General features: G+C 35.2%; 2 protein-coding genes across 23 annotated transcripts in view; one reads left to right on the top strand and one right to left on the bottom strand.

Moving 5' to 3' along the window:
* Positions 1-6,272, top strand: part of rad52 (RAD52 homolog, DNA repair protein) — a 36,247-nt gene extending 29,975 nt beyond the window's left edge. For 3 of the 5 annotated variants that reach the window (XM_069903530.1, XM_069903534.1, XM_069903533.1), the window contains 4 exons: positions 339-460; positions 1,542-1,634; positions 4,062-4,250; positions 5,126-6,272. In XM_069903530.1, coding sequence (XP_069759631.1) covers positions 339-460; positions 1,542-1,634; positions 4,062-4,250; positions 5,126-5,187 — 466 coding nt within the window. In that variant the 3' untranslated portion in view covers positions 5,188-6,272. The remainder of the gene's footprint in view (positions 1-338; positions 461-1,541; positions 1,635-4,061; positions 4,251-5,125) is intronic. The other 2 variants (XM_069903532.1, XM_069903531.1) reach the window with 2 other exon arrangements.
* Positions 6,273-8,842: 2,570 nt separating this feature from the next.
* Positions 8,843-14,020, bottom strand: part of wnk1b (WNK lysine deficient protein kinase 1b) — a 162,525-nt gene continuing 157,347 nt past the window's right edge. For 16 of the 18 annotated variants that reach the window (XM_069903493.1, XM_069903494.1, XM_069903502.1 and 13 more), the window contains one exon: positions 8,843-12,554. In XM_069903493.1, coding sequence (XP_069759594.1) covers positions 12,234-12,554 — 321 coding nt within the window. In that variant the 3' untranslated portion in view covers positions 8,843-12,233. The remainder of the gene's footprint in view (positions 12,555-14,020) is intronic. The other 2 variants (XR_011346613.1, XR_011346614.1) reach the window with 2 other exon arrangements.

The following is a 14,020-nucleotide window of genomic DNA, read 5'->3' as shown; positions in this document are numbered from 1 at the left end:
GAGAGCAAGTAAATGGATCAAAGGGGCTCAGTCATTTCAATTTTTAATTGTATTTGTTATCCTTGGCTATATTTCTGAGGGGGAAAATTACTTATTGATACTTTAAATGTCAGGTGTGAAGTATAGAGAGAGTAATTGGATAGTGAAAAATTCTGGCAGTTTTTTCTCACATCTGCATGTTATAATGTACTGAACTGACATTGCAATAGTGGTAAATCTAGAAAATTCGATGGCATTTCATCTCACAAAGCAGTCAGTAAAATGGAAATTTGTCCTTGAATTGAGGGGCTAATGATTCAGTGTATGTAGCTATTCATTAGATGGCTGTGTTTACTCAGCAGTACAGATTACAACACTGATCTGGATCCCACCTACCAACGGAAACTTCGACAGAAGCAACTCCAACAACAGTTCAGAGAACAGATGACGAAGAAACTTGAATCACAGCCAATCAAAACTGGTAATTGCAGTGCACAAGCAGTTACCCAGATACTGGAGAATGCCTGTGCAAAAAGAACTGCCTGATTTTTCAGAATCTGCTTTGATTCTTTTAAAAGACCCCTAAAGCTTCCATGTTGGTAACCATCTCAAATGTCTATAGGGTAGACATGTGCAAATTGTTTTTTTATATAAAATTATTTTAATTTTAAATAACATTTAACTTCTAAAATGGATGCAATATTATTGAAACAAATTTATTGTATGGTGCAAAATTATTGGCTAAGCAGTGAAACAACTTGGATCGCAATGAAATGTGTTGGATATATATAGATGTTCTGATGCATTTTATTGGGACATAAATGACACAAAGGTGACTGTGATCTTTAAATGTAGAACTGTGTCATAATTTAGAAATACTGAACTGAAGAAATTGCAGGAAATGTCCAGCTGACTTTTAACAGAACTGAACAGGCAAAATAAATTTAATGCGATCAATAATGTTCATATCAACAATTCCATATGATCCGTAATATAATATATATCTCAACTGGGCCACCGATCGGGACATGGGTTTGAATCTCACGCTGTGAGTTTGTACATTCTCCATGTCTGCATGGGTTTTTTTCCGGAGGGGCTGGTTTCCTTCCGTCGTTCAAAACGATAATAGGGCAGTACGGGCTCACGGGCCGAAATGGCCAATTACTATGCTGTACGTCTACATTTAAAAATGTAAATTTATTATCAGTTAATAAATGCTGCATTCACAGGACTTTTTTTTTAAATTAAAAGCATAAAATCCTTTCCTCTCCTTGATCCAAATGATTTTTAAATATTTCTACCCACAAAGGTTTTCATGGGGAGAATAAGAAACCAAGTTTCAATCTTTGGACCATCTTTTTCTCAGTCACCTTAATCCACAAGGACACGCGTTTTGGCAAGTGATTTAATCTGTCATGTGTTTGTGAGAGATTAATCATGCCCGTGAATTAATTTTCTGCACTTATTTCCTTTGTTCTCTTTTCATAGGCATCTTTGCAAACAAGTTTTGTTAATTTACTTCTGCATATTGATTTGAATTATTTTTCTTTTACTCCTTATAGTGACAGCTGTGCAGTCCAAATTGGTGCCACTGATTAATAACAGTACGCCAGTCAGCAATGAGGCAGATTTATTGGAGGAAAAACTCCTAGCTGGTAGGTTTTACATTTATGCCTTTCATTATTTTAGTGGATAACCTTTTCTAAATAAAAATTCAAAGGCAAGTCATTCTAAAGAGTTATCTATGTTCAAGTTAAACACCTTTTACAGGTGCTCTGGTGTCCTCCCAACTCCCAAAAACAAATGGGATTAGTTGGTGAATTTAGTGTAATTGGGTGGTAGTTATCATGGGCTGGCAGGGTCATCTACCATGCTAAATTGGAAAATTAAATCAAAAGCAGTTTAAACTTTTAACTATTTGGCAGCAATTGACTGCAGATTTTCCATGCAACACTCCATTTAGGCTGGAAGGGAATTCTACTCAACCACAAGAAAATATGCTCACTTTAAGTGCAAAGACAGAACCAAAGGCTGACATGGAGAAGTGAATTAAGTTAACTTGTGGTTATGTGATACTTTTACATTCATAATTTTACAGTGAAGTCATGGATTTGCTGCTGACTAGAAATAAAGATGCCTACGACAATCTGATAATTTAATATAAACGAACCCGTGACAGTTCTCTTGGAACTGGCTGTCCAGTGTCATCATATTGCCTTTTGAAAGATTGCTGTGCACTAAGAAAATGTCCCATTTCCCACATTCCAATATATTGATTATACTTCATTTGTTCTAAAAGGTGCTTTGTGAATACTAATCTTTCTCATTTGCACAGGAAGGAAAACAATATTTTTAAAATGCTTTAGAGACCTAGAAATAAAGATCAAAACAGCTGCAGATTCAAATGAAACTACAATGGAATTTTTTTTATGTTGAACAATATTCTGTCACCATTATAATTTTAAAAAATTTTAAGGTTCACAGAATTTGTTACCAACCGTACCATTAAAACCTCTAATCTCTGAGAATAAAGCAGAAGATATTCCAGTATGGGCAGCAACGTGCAGTTTGTGGAGCTGCTACCTCACAGCTCCAGTGAAAACACACATTGCTGGAGAAACTCAGCTGGTCAGCGTCCTTTATATAGCAACAGTAAAAGTACATAACTTGCCTTTTCTGGCTTGAGCCCTTCACTTTTGCTATAAAAGACACTTTGACTAGCTGAGTTTCTCCAGCATTGTGTTTTAACTTCAACCACAGTGTCCACAGATTCTCATGATTTACTTTCAGCTCACAGCTCCAGCCACCTTGGTAAAATCTTCATCTCCAGTAATGGTTGGGTAGTGCTTACTGATTCTCCATGACTTCATGGATGTACCTCAGAAGGTTTCCTCAGGATGTACTCAGAAGGTTTTCTACCTCATCTCCAAGACGTGCAGGCTTTTGGGTTAATTAGACAATGTTAACTGCACTTAGTGTAGATGAGTAGTAGAATTTGCCAGGTGTTGATTGGAATACATGAAGAATAAAGATAGAGAAAAAACTACTGGAGGATTGAGATTGCTCTGGGAGTTAGATGTGAGGGTTAAAGGAGCTCCAATGTGTTTTTTTTTAAAGTATGGTTATTTTACAGCAAGACCACTTTATAAACTCATCAAATACACATTAATTCAATAAATTTCCATAAGGTTCAATTGGAGACTATGAAGCAACTGAGATGAGCTAGAATATTGTTAACAATATGAGGAATTCTTTGTTAAATTATCTATGCATGAAATCATTTTTTTGCCATTGGATTCATGCCATGTGAATAGTATCCTGAGTATCACCCACTTTGTTTGACAATTTAGTTTTAAACATTGTTCAGTGCTTGGTAGTGACAACCATTCAATGTGCACTCAAGTTAGACAATAGAGTACATCTATTTTAGACATTAAAATATACAAATTTGTCTATTGAGAGGCATCAAATAAAAGCAGAGTGCAACCATTTTAAATAAAATATAAAAATCTATTATTAAAATAGAAATCTAGGGCTGTGAAGAAATTATTTTGAGACTTTAACCAGTTTCATGGAAAACGCCAAACTCTTCCGCATTCACATAGTTCATCAGTGTTGAGATTTTCTGTGTTTAACCTAAGTAACACAAGTGGGAGAGATTGAGCAGAAAACCTGCCAGTTTTCTGACCTGTATTACTGTAATTTATTTGAGGCAAGGTGTGGCTGAGAGTGAACAAAGAAAAATTAAAAGAAATTGTTTTCATTTTAACAAATGTATCTTTAATGTTCCTCCAATTTGAATTGATGCTCCAAGAATCCTAAATTTGGTTGCAGGGAGAAAGTTGGAATCTCATGATTTTCTTTTTAATTGTGAAAATATTCAGGTCAAGTTGCATCTGGTAAATAGTTAACACTTCAGACCAAAGGCTGTTTGGGATATTCAAACTGTTAAAATATGAATTTTTTTTTGTTCTCATAGATGTGGCCTAACTATTTCCTGATGAATACTTCTTGCAACTGCAGTCTTTTTAGTTTTCACTTATTTTTAAGACTCTAATTAAAGCAACTTTTTTCTGAAACAGCAGATGATCCTGAACTCTGGGATGTTCCTCTGGATGATGCCAGTTTTAAGAGCAATCCAAATGACCCTTGCCAGGAACAAATTCAATCTACACCTCCTGAAGGTCAACATCAGATGACGACGAGGAGCAGAACACCACAAAGGATAAACCCCTCAAAACAACCACACAATTTCAACAAGAGCAGAACAGGTAAGATTGAACAACATGCCATGAACTGGTAGGAAGTTACTGGCAAATGATTTATATTTCAGTTGGCAAAATTTGGGACTGAGATTCATGCACTTTGAACCATCTATTTTAATTCAAAAATAATTCTGCAAGAATCAGTTGCATGTGAATTGGAGTCCTGGACTTTATGCACATTATCATGGTCAAAATACCAAATTAATGGATTCCAGAACTGCAATGCATCTTACGCTTTGCAATTAATTTTTTTTAAAATTGCTTCTATTTTAATTTCATTCACCACCTTCACAATTTTTCCACTGTTCTTTAACAGTAGACATCATGCCCAAGGCATTGTTTTTCTTACCCAATGTGAAGTCCAAGTCTACTGAAAATATTTAAGTTTCATTCACGTGTAGTATACAAATCTTGAATGTTTAATGAGCTGGATTGTGCTGGCCCGATTCTCAGCACCTAACTCCATGTACCCTCTTCATTCTGACTGGTGTCTACTGTACAGTCTGGGCACCAGTTAGTGCTTTGCCTAGAAAAGATGGCCAAACTGAGCATAGCTTATCCAACCATGAAACTATTCCTATTTTTAAAATATCTGACATTTAAAAACTGTAGTTGACTTTTTTAACAAAATGATTCTTTAAAAACTTAAATGGTGACTTGCCATGTTTTTATTTTCCTTTAAATCTTTGTTCAAAATCCCCATGAAATCCATCAGATCGATTTCTGTCACAACAGCTGAACCACATTCTCTTGGAATTCTTAGAGGTGTGATTAATGTTGCATTAGAACTCCTCATAAATTTCAGTTATTGCTGTTACAATCATTTCAGTCCATGTTTGGCTAAATGGATCTGTGAAGTAATCTTTTATTTTTATTCCCAGTGGAATCCAGTCCTTGCCGAATGGGGCAATTCATGAAGAAACGCAGGTTGGAACCTACCTGACAAGATGAACATGCCAAATGAATATTTTTATATTGGTTAATTTCTCAGTTTCTCCTTTGGTGTTTTTTTTAAAACTTGAGAAATATCCACTGCCACTCAAACACAGCTTTTCATGTTTTTTGAATTTCATAATAAGCTTATTTCAAATATATTCTGTATAGTGATATTTCCCATCAACCTTTATGGAGAATATACATCAAAATGGAAGGCAACTTCTAGCAGTCCCAGTCAGCTGTACTGTGGCCAAATGCAGGCAAATGGAGAATTTAAAATTTGTATAGAAAGTACCCAAAGTTTTCTGATAAACATACAAGGCTGCTCTAATCAACTAGATTGTTCATCATGACCCATTGTGGATGGGTAGGGGAAATGTAGAAATTATGCAATCAAGTAATTTTACATTTGTTGATCCTTTGATTTTTGACTGCAAATTGTCCAAGCATTGAAATTTTTATTACTGAAATTGAAATTATATCATTTATTTTTGAGAAGATTATACAAGGTATTATTCTTAATTACCAGAAACTATAATTTAACAACACCTTGGAGTCACGATCCTGTATTTTCTTTTTTTTTTAAATGGAAATTGCTTCATTTTATTTTTCTTTAAGGTCTCAATCGTTAATTTATTTCTGGATCTTAAAATAAATGGTCTTTTTAAACATTTGTTTTTTTAATTGTAGATGAATTGAAATTTGTTTTAACCTGTTAGAATGTTCTAAAGTTGTACCATCCATTTAACTGTCAAGTTATAGTTTTAAGGCAAGTGGAGCCTGACATAAAGTTCAAAGTACAAATACAGTTGAACTCCAAATATCCAGGCTGCTCAGGCATTGGGTTGGGTCAGATTTTCAGGATTCTCGGGCAGTATGTTTAAAATTGAAATATAAGGAGGAATAAAGAAACGAACAGGTAAATGTTGATAGTTTATTCATTAGCAAATACAGTATGCTTCACTTATCAAAATGAGCAGTTTTAAAGAAAAATAAAGTGATCATTTGTTGCCACTGTCTATCTGTGACACTTGTGCTTGCCTGCTAAATTTTAAAAATCTGAGTTTATAAAGTCCAGATTTTGAACTCCAACTGTAATTTTTTGCATCCTCCAGACTGTAAAACATTGAACAATGCAAGAACTATTTTAAAAATGTAAATCATTCAAAAAGACATTAGCTCTGGAAATATTTTATCTTACAGGAATAATTGCAAAGGTACATTTTAAAAAATAAAATACCTATACTATATTCATAATCTGGACATGAAGTAGCAGTCCATGGAATATATGTATTCTTAAGACAGTTATCTTCTTGACTAAACCCCCCCCCCACCTTTGAATTCTATGGTAATGTTGATCATCAATTGCAATGTGATGCTTTCTAAGTTACATTTTCACCCTCCCAAACCCCATCCCTTCAGCCCACCTTGTAGCATTTCTGCTTCCAATTCACAAATGTAAAAACCTTAATCTCTGGAAACTTGCCACTCTTGCAACTGAATCATCAGGGGTGGGGGAAGAGGAGAGATGTGGTTTTGAGAATAGCGCTTTTGGTCAGTGGAGAAATGATGAGAATGTTAGTGCACATTTGGAACCAGCAAAAGTGCAGTAGATCAAACAGGTTGGGAATGTTTCAGTAATACCTAGGATTTATGGGGCCATATTCTGAAAAGGTCTTAACATGCTTTGTCTCATTCATCTACTCTCCTTGTACTTTATGCCAATTTGCATTGAAAAAGGCATTCCATGCCAATTCTCATTTTACTATTTCAACAGAAATTTGAAATTTGCTGAATCTACATTTCACATACTGTCCTCTTCTCAGTTGTTTCAAGGCCAAAAAAAATTCCTAAATCCAATGTGCAAAAATTTAATAGTTTTCAATGTGTACAGCTATCCACATCTAGTAAAATGTTGATAATCCACTGTTTGATCATTTGGAAATCCAAATGTTTCAGCACTGGACTCGCCAAACCCCACACTAAAATCTCTAGGACCCCTTTTGTAGCACTCCCTTGAAACAACTGGACCCAGTTTCTTACATTACCTTTAAACTTACCAAGATCAGGCTTCTTTGAAACTCTTAAGCATGCTTTAAACTCACTGGATTCTATTTCCCAGTTTATCAGCTTCATAAAGCACAAAGGATATTCTCACTATTTAAAATTCTTTTCCCCCTATCGTAATGGCAAGAACAGTGCGACTTTTTATTTCCAAAGTTCTTTCCTTCCTTACACTGTCAAATATTAGCAAAATCTACATTGGTACTCAGTTTTATTTCATCAACTTAATTCAGAATTAAGTAACATTGGTCAGAATAAGAGATTGATTAAAATTACAAAACACTTCAAAAGTGATAGAATTACATTGGGTTGCATTTGTAAGTGAACAATAAAATATTGGACTTTTATTAACATCAAGAACAGTAATGTACATCTTCACAATTGATGTTAAAACACCGAAAGATACTGGAGTACAGATAATCTTGTTACTAAACTGAAATTCTAATAATCCAGAATTAGCCCTCACCCAACCATCTTCCCAAATATGACGCTGGCTATCTAGTTACCTTACCCTCACTTTGGACCTGTGGATCACACTCCAGATGAGAGAGAGCAAGTCAGAAGACAAATTTGGAATTTCTGAACAATGAGATTATTGGAGTTCACGTGACTGAATTTTACATATCTAGGTTACAGAATCCTGCCCTCACAGAATTTGCAAATCACTATCCAAAATTGAGATAGTGAAAGGAAATTCATGTGGAAAGTCATTTTTTTCAACTCCCATTTTTTAAATATATGCACAAATGACAGGGGCATGAAGAAAAATCACAATAGTGTTGTATGAATACTACTGCCACCCTCCCCCCAATAACACAGGGTTCAGCAGTAAATCAGGGACAGTACATATGAAAGATGTCAGAAATGGCCAACTGCTGCTTTGAAGAGGAAAAAAAGTCAAGTCCTAGTTGATATCCAGTGTAAATTATCCTAAATTGAGAGGTGACTTGCCTACTATTCGTTGGGATGGGAAGAGGGCAATAGCAAGCCAGTGAACTTTATTTCATGAAATCATTAAGCCTATTTCCTTCTTCCAAATGGAAAATGTGGCAACATTTAAGAAACAATTGGATATTTTAATTATCACTTTAAGAATGTTCGGGAATAATTAAGTCTATCATTCACCATTATCTTGTGAACAGTTAGTTGGACATAATATTTTTTATTAAGGTCAAGGACAACCTACCGTATTCTAGTAGAAGCAACACCAAAATGTCAAAGGTAAAGGTTCCATTATTGTCACATTTAGAATGTAACAAAGAATTTCATGTATAACTTTTGTCTACCGTGAAGCAGACAGAGTTGCCACTTTATGCAGCGCCCCTCACAGAAACCTATAGCACCTGGTGTTCTCCCCTCCAAGTACTGACCGGTCCTGAGCCTGCTTAGCTTCTGAGATCAAAATCTCAGGCACATTCAGGCTATTATTAGGTGCTGAAGCGACTTAACTTAGAACTTTAACATGCAGCTCAAATCACAGTTCTATTGCCACTGAACTCTCTATCTACACCTCTCCACATTCTGTAACACTCCTAACATTTACAAACTAAAATTATCCAGAAAAGAGTCATTTATCACTGAAAAACATGCAACAGATGTGCTGGGATTTTGATCATTTTTATTTGAATGATTTCAGTTAATAATCTACAAAGAAAGTAACAAATTTCAGCGCAATCTTGCGTGTAGCTCAACACCCTTATTTAGTGCAAACACAATTCATGTTGCAAATGATCCCCACATATCTTTACAGTGTATAATGTTAAATAATGAAAGGAGATCTCTTGGACAGACGCTGAGCCTCAAAGCAACAGCAAAATTTCAAGAATGCATTTTGTTTTTTTGGGGGAGGGGAGGAGAGAAAGATAGAGAAAATAATTTAACACCAGTCAGTAGCATTTATAACATTTGTACATTTTTCTTTTCAATTGTTTTCTGCAAAAGGGAAACAACAAATTAATCCAGCTTTTTTTTTACAATATTAAAAGCCTAAAACAAAGAGATGGAGGAAGTAATGTGCTCAGCATCCAAGTTTAAAATAAATGAATCCAGCTGCTTTTTTGCTTTCGATGTTGAATAATGAAAATCAACTATAGAGCAACAGAATATATACAGAATATATTAACTGCATAAAAATATGCATCCAAATGCACAAGGTAGCATACATGTACTGAAACTCAACTCTCTGGCTGTATTTAAAAAGGAACAAAAATCAAATATTAAGTAACCGATAGAACATCCTCAATAGCAGTCCCAGAATTATTTATTGCATATTATTGAACATCTGCCTCCACTTGTTTATTTTTGAGGGGAGGGTTTAATGGATTGGCAGAAAAGGAAAATTAACAATTTAGAAACTTGAGCCGCCTTCTCAACCCTATGCAAATAGTTTAAATTTCACAGAAGATCTTGGATTCCCCTCCCCCAAGAGGTCAGATAACACATCTAAAAATGTTACTTTCAACTTAAAATAATGAAGTATTTGGACTTTTCACAGTTTATTGCAATCTAGAGAGTAATACTGTTTGCAGTACTTGCCTTTATTCCTTTGCTTTACAGAAAGGAATTCACATATAGAATATGAAATATTATGAAGCACAAAAGATACAAAAGCATCTGCTGAAACAGTCCCTATTACCAGTTCAAAATCTTATTAAAAGAGAAGCAAAGAAATAAAAAGTTTTTCATCATGCCTATTTGCCTAAAATAAATGAAATTCCACCCTCCCTCCCCAAAGCAGGTGTACAGAATACCATTACACTTCCAACTAACAATAAAATTACACAATAATTCAAAGCTTTGTGTATTAAAGCCTTGAGAGATACAAAAGAGTGTTCTTCATGACAGGTCATTTTTACAAGGGAACTCTAATTTCAAAGCATGCTTTTCTTAAGAGTTCGAGTATTTTAAACAAGAGCTAGTGGAATAATTTGCCATAAGTATGTACTTCTACAACTTCAATTTTTCATCTTCCAAATCTTCAATATTTAAGGCTCACATATCAGCAACAGTCTGCAACAGATGCTGCAGTAAAAATTCTTCAGTTCCATGAATTGTAACAGTTACAGCAGAACTAACCATTCATAGTGAAAAAAAAACATTTTAATAAATGGTGCAACCTTCCTCAAATTTACATGAAAAAGTGAAAATAAAGTGCTCACCTGCAGTTTGCAACAATTACAAATGCAGGTTTTTAAACAGTTCTTTGATAAAGTCAGAGAACTGAAATTTTATCGAAAACAACCTTTGCATCAAAATCCTCTTATTTTTCACATCACGAAAAACTGCAACATAACTCCCTCAACAAGTTCTTCACAGGTTACATTTTTGCAAATACCTGGCAAAACAAAATGGATTGAAATATGAAGTGAGGAAGGGAAGATATTCTTGTGGGTGGGGAAAAAGAAAAATTCAATTTTTAACTCTTCTTATAGGAAACACATCTTGGCTCCTCACCCCCATTGCCATTGTGACATATTGAAAATAGCTTTTACATGAGCTTGGAATTTTAATGTTTTACTTTACAAATTAATGCACTTGATTCAAATATAGTCTGATAGATTATGTGCAACTTTTGGATCTCAAAATTTTCTGGGGGAAAAAAATCAGGGAAGAGCAATGGCTTTCCTACAGTAATGGGAAGTTCTCCACATCATTCTTCATATTTCGCATATATCCATTTTTTGGTGTTGCTTCAAGTTATTTTAATGGTGAAAGCCTTTGAAATTAAAATAAGTTTGCCATTCATCTATCTATATAATAAATAGATGATCAAGAAACTGCAATGATGAAGTACACTTAACGATTAATGGTGGATTCTTCGCAGAACCTAATTTTACTCCACCAATTTAATACCACATGAAGGAAAGTGAAACCTGTTTTGGTATGTAGAAGGACTGCTGCTTTTATTATGTTTCAATAAAATTCAAAGTGACAACAACTATTAAATTGAAGATACAAAGGAGACTGCAGATGGTGAAATCTGAAGCTAAGCACACGTTGCTGGAGGAACGCAGCTGGTCAAGCAGCATCAGTGGGAGAAACAAAAATGGTTGGCGTTTCAAGCCGAAGCCCTTCATCAAGACTTGAATAAATGCTTCAGCTCAAAACATCAACTATTCTTTTTCTCCCACTGATGCCGGTATACCTGCTGAGTTTCTCCAGCAGATCATCTTTAACAGCTATTAACTGACATCCTTGTCTTTGTAACTTTAATAGAAACAAATGCAAATGATTTTTCCAATGCATTTTTGAAAGCATATGACAAAATTCTAGAAAAATGCAGATCCTTAAATTACATGAGAAAACTTAAACTATCATTACCTTTGCCTTTTAGTGACTCTTTGTTTTCAGTAATTAAAAGACTATCAGCTGGGAGGGAAGGGCAAGGACAATCAGATTTAGGAATGGACAGCATTTCAATCAGTGCCAGTGGCAACATCAAAGTTAAACAAGTGAATTATCCGCAACTCCATCCTTCACTTGCTCTCTTCCTCTTACTTCTCCTCTGTTGGGGACACTAAGTGCTTTCCTGTAGACAAGTCAGAAGCACAATACAAGGCACTATGAATCCAGCAAACATACTGGGAGAACAGGTATTCAAGTACATTTATACAATTTTACATTCACATTTATTTACCTAATACAATGAAGTAACAAAGGAAGTTAAAGTGTCTCTGATAAGTATGGATTATAGCTAGCTTTAGTTTTTTGTGTTTTTCTTTAAAACTTTAAACCCTCTAAATCCACTTTGAACTACTGTTGTCCAACAACATTTATATATCACAGTGTTTGAACATCAAAAACTGATGGGTAAATACATGTCCACACAGAACGCTGTTTGAAACAGAACTAGTAAAATAGCTCTCAATGATGCTGTGTATATAAAAGCAGTGTCAGCCTTTTGTACATTTTGAAGCTTTTATTACCTATTCCTGGTATTTAAACCTTGAATTCCACTCAGTCTATTGATCACACATCCAAAACTAGCATCTATGTTGTCCTAAGATTGGAGCCGGTTGGATTACTGACAGATTTCTGCAAAGTACCCAAGGGAAAGCTCTGTAGTGATGCAGTACCAACTCCTTGAAACTGGAGGTTAGCAGCTGGTGGTATAATCCCAGATTGCTGTTGGGGAGGTGCTCCAGTCCACTGGGCACCATATGGCACTCCAGGATAACCATATTGACAGAGAGGAGTCTTGCTGAAAGGACCCAGTGAACCCACTGAGGCAGCAGAAATGGAAGGTCCTCCTGCAGAGTTGGTCATGGAGACACAAAGTTGACCTGGTGCTGAATACTTCCTTGGCATTGTCTGTAAAATTGTATAAACAAATAATTTTAATAGAACAACCAACTACACCACAAAATAATTAATTCTACCTCCAAAGAATAATTCTGATGTATGGTTTTAATGTGGTAGAAAGGATTAAAAATTCCATAAGGAATGCTCTGTGTTCTCAATAAAACAAATGAATCGCGCATTGGCACAGGATCTACAAAACTACCATCTCCCAGAGCACCCAATTACAAAAAGAGAGGAAGAAATGTGACAGTTTTGTTGAAGACTTGATATCACAGGCCACATCCCCATCACAAATCAATTGATCCATTGATCTCCAGATGATTTGCAACATTATTTCCTCCAGATGAAATTATCTTGAAATGACTTTGGCATTGCTGAATGTAATGATTATGTAACTAATGGCACAATAATAATTTAAAGTAAACCAAGTTCGTTCAATTTTTACACCTTATAATTAATGAAGTTTCTGTTTATGTGATCAGATATCTTTCTGTAGCTATTTTAGTGGGGTAGATTTGGACTCTGGGAATTAGAGTATGATCAGGACTTGAAAACGCACGATTCTTCCTTCATCAATAGACCCAAGTTCAGGAAATCTCCATCATAAATTATGAAAGTGAACTAGAGCAAAATAAAAAAAAAATTAAAAGTTTTCATTATTATACAAATCAGAAAAAGGTGGATACAATGAACACAGGTTCCTTGGAAGATCAGAAGGGGGAATTAAGATTGGGTAACATGGAAATGACTGAAGCTTCCAACGACTATCTTAAAGACCAACAGAAGATGATGGAGGACACGAAACGTCAAATGGACACTATGGGTGTGATGGGAGACAGGAATCTCAATACAATCAGCTTCACAAAAGAGATAGCTGAGCAAATTAATAGAAATGCATCCCAGGGTCCGGAAAGAAATGTTGGAAGTTATAATCAAGATGTGTGATAATTTACCAAATTCTCTGGACCCTGGTCAGGTGCTGGAAGATTGAAAAGCAGTAAACTTTAGAGATGTGGGGGTTTGACCATGAAGAGAGATGGAGTTGCCTGGGTCTATGCTCACTAGAATTCAGAACAATGAGAGGAGATTATGTAGAAACAAAAAAGATCATGAAAGGGATCGATAAGATAGAAACAGGAAAGTTGATTTCAGTGATAGGAGAGGCTAGAACTAGGAGACTCAGGAAAGTCGATGTAGGATGGAGATAAGGAGGAACTGCTTTTCCCCCAGAAAGTAGTGTATCTGTGGAATTCTCTGCCAAAGAAAGGAGTAGAGGCTGCCTCATCAAATATATTTAAAGCAGTCAGAGTTTTGGATAGATGGAGAATTAAGTTTTTTTTTGTGGAAAGACTATTCGCAATAAATTTACAAAAGGAAAACCATTCCAATTTTCTTTGCACTCTTAGTGCCTAATCCATGCATTTCCTTCACTGTACATCGTTATATTCATTTTCTATTTAAATACTATTACCACT

This window comes from Narcine bancroftii, chromosome 11 (assembly GCF_036971445.1).
Source record: "Narcine bancroftii isolate sNarBan1 chromosome 11, sNarBan1.hap1, whole genome shotgun sequence".
Lineage (NCBI taxonomy): Eukaryota > Metazoa > Chordata > Chondrichthyes > Torpediniformes > Narcinidae > Narcine > Narcine bancroftii.
The sequence above is the reverse complement of the archived record's forward strand: the minus strand, read 5'-3'. Positions and strand labels throughout refer to the sequence as shown.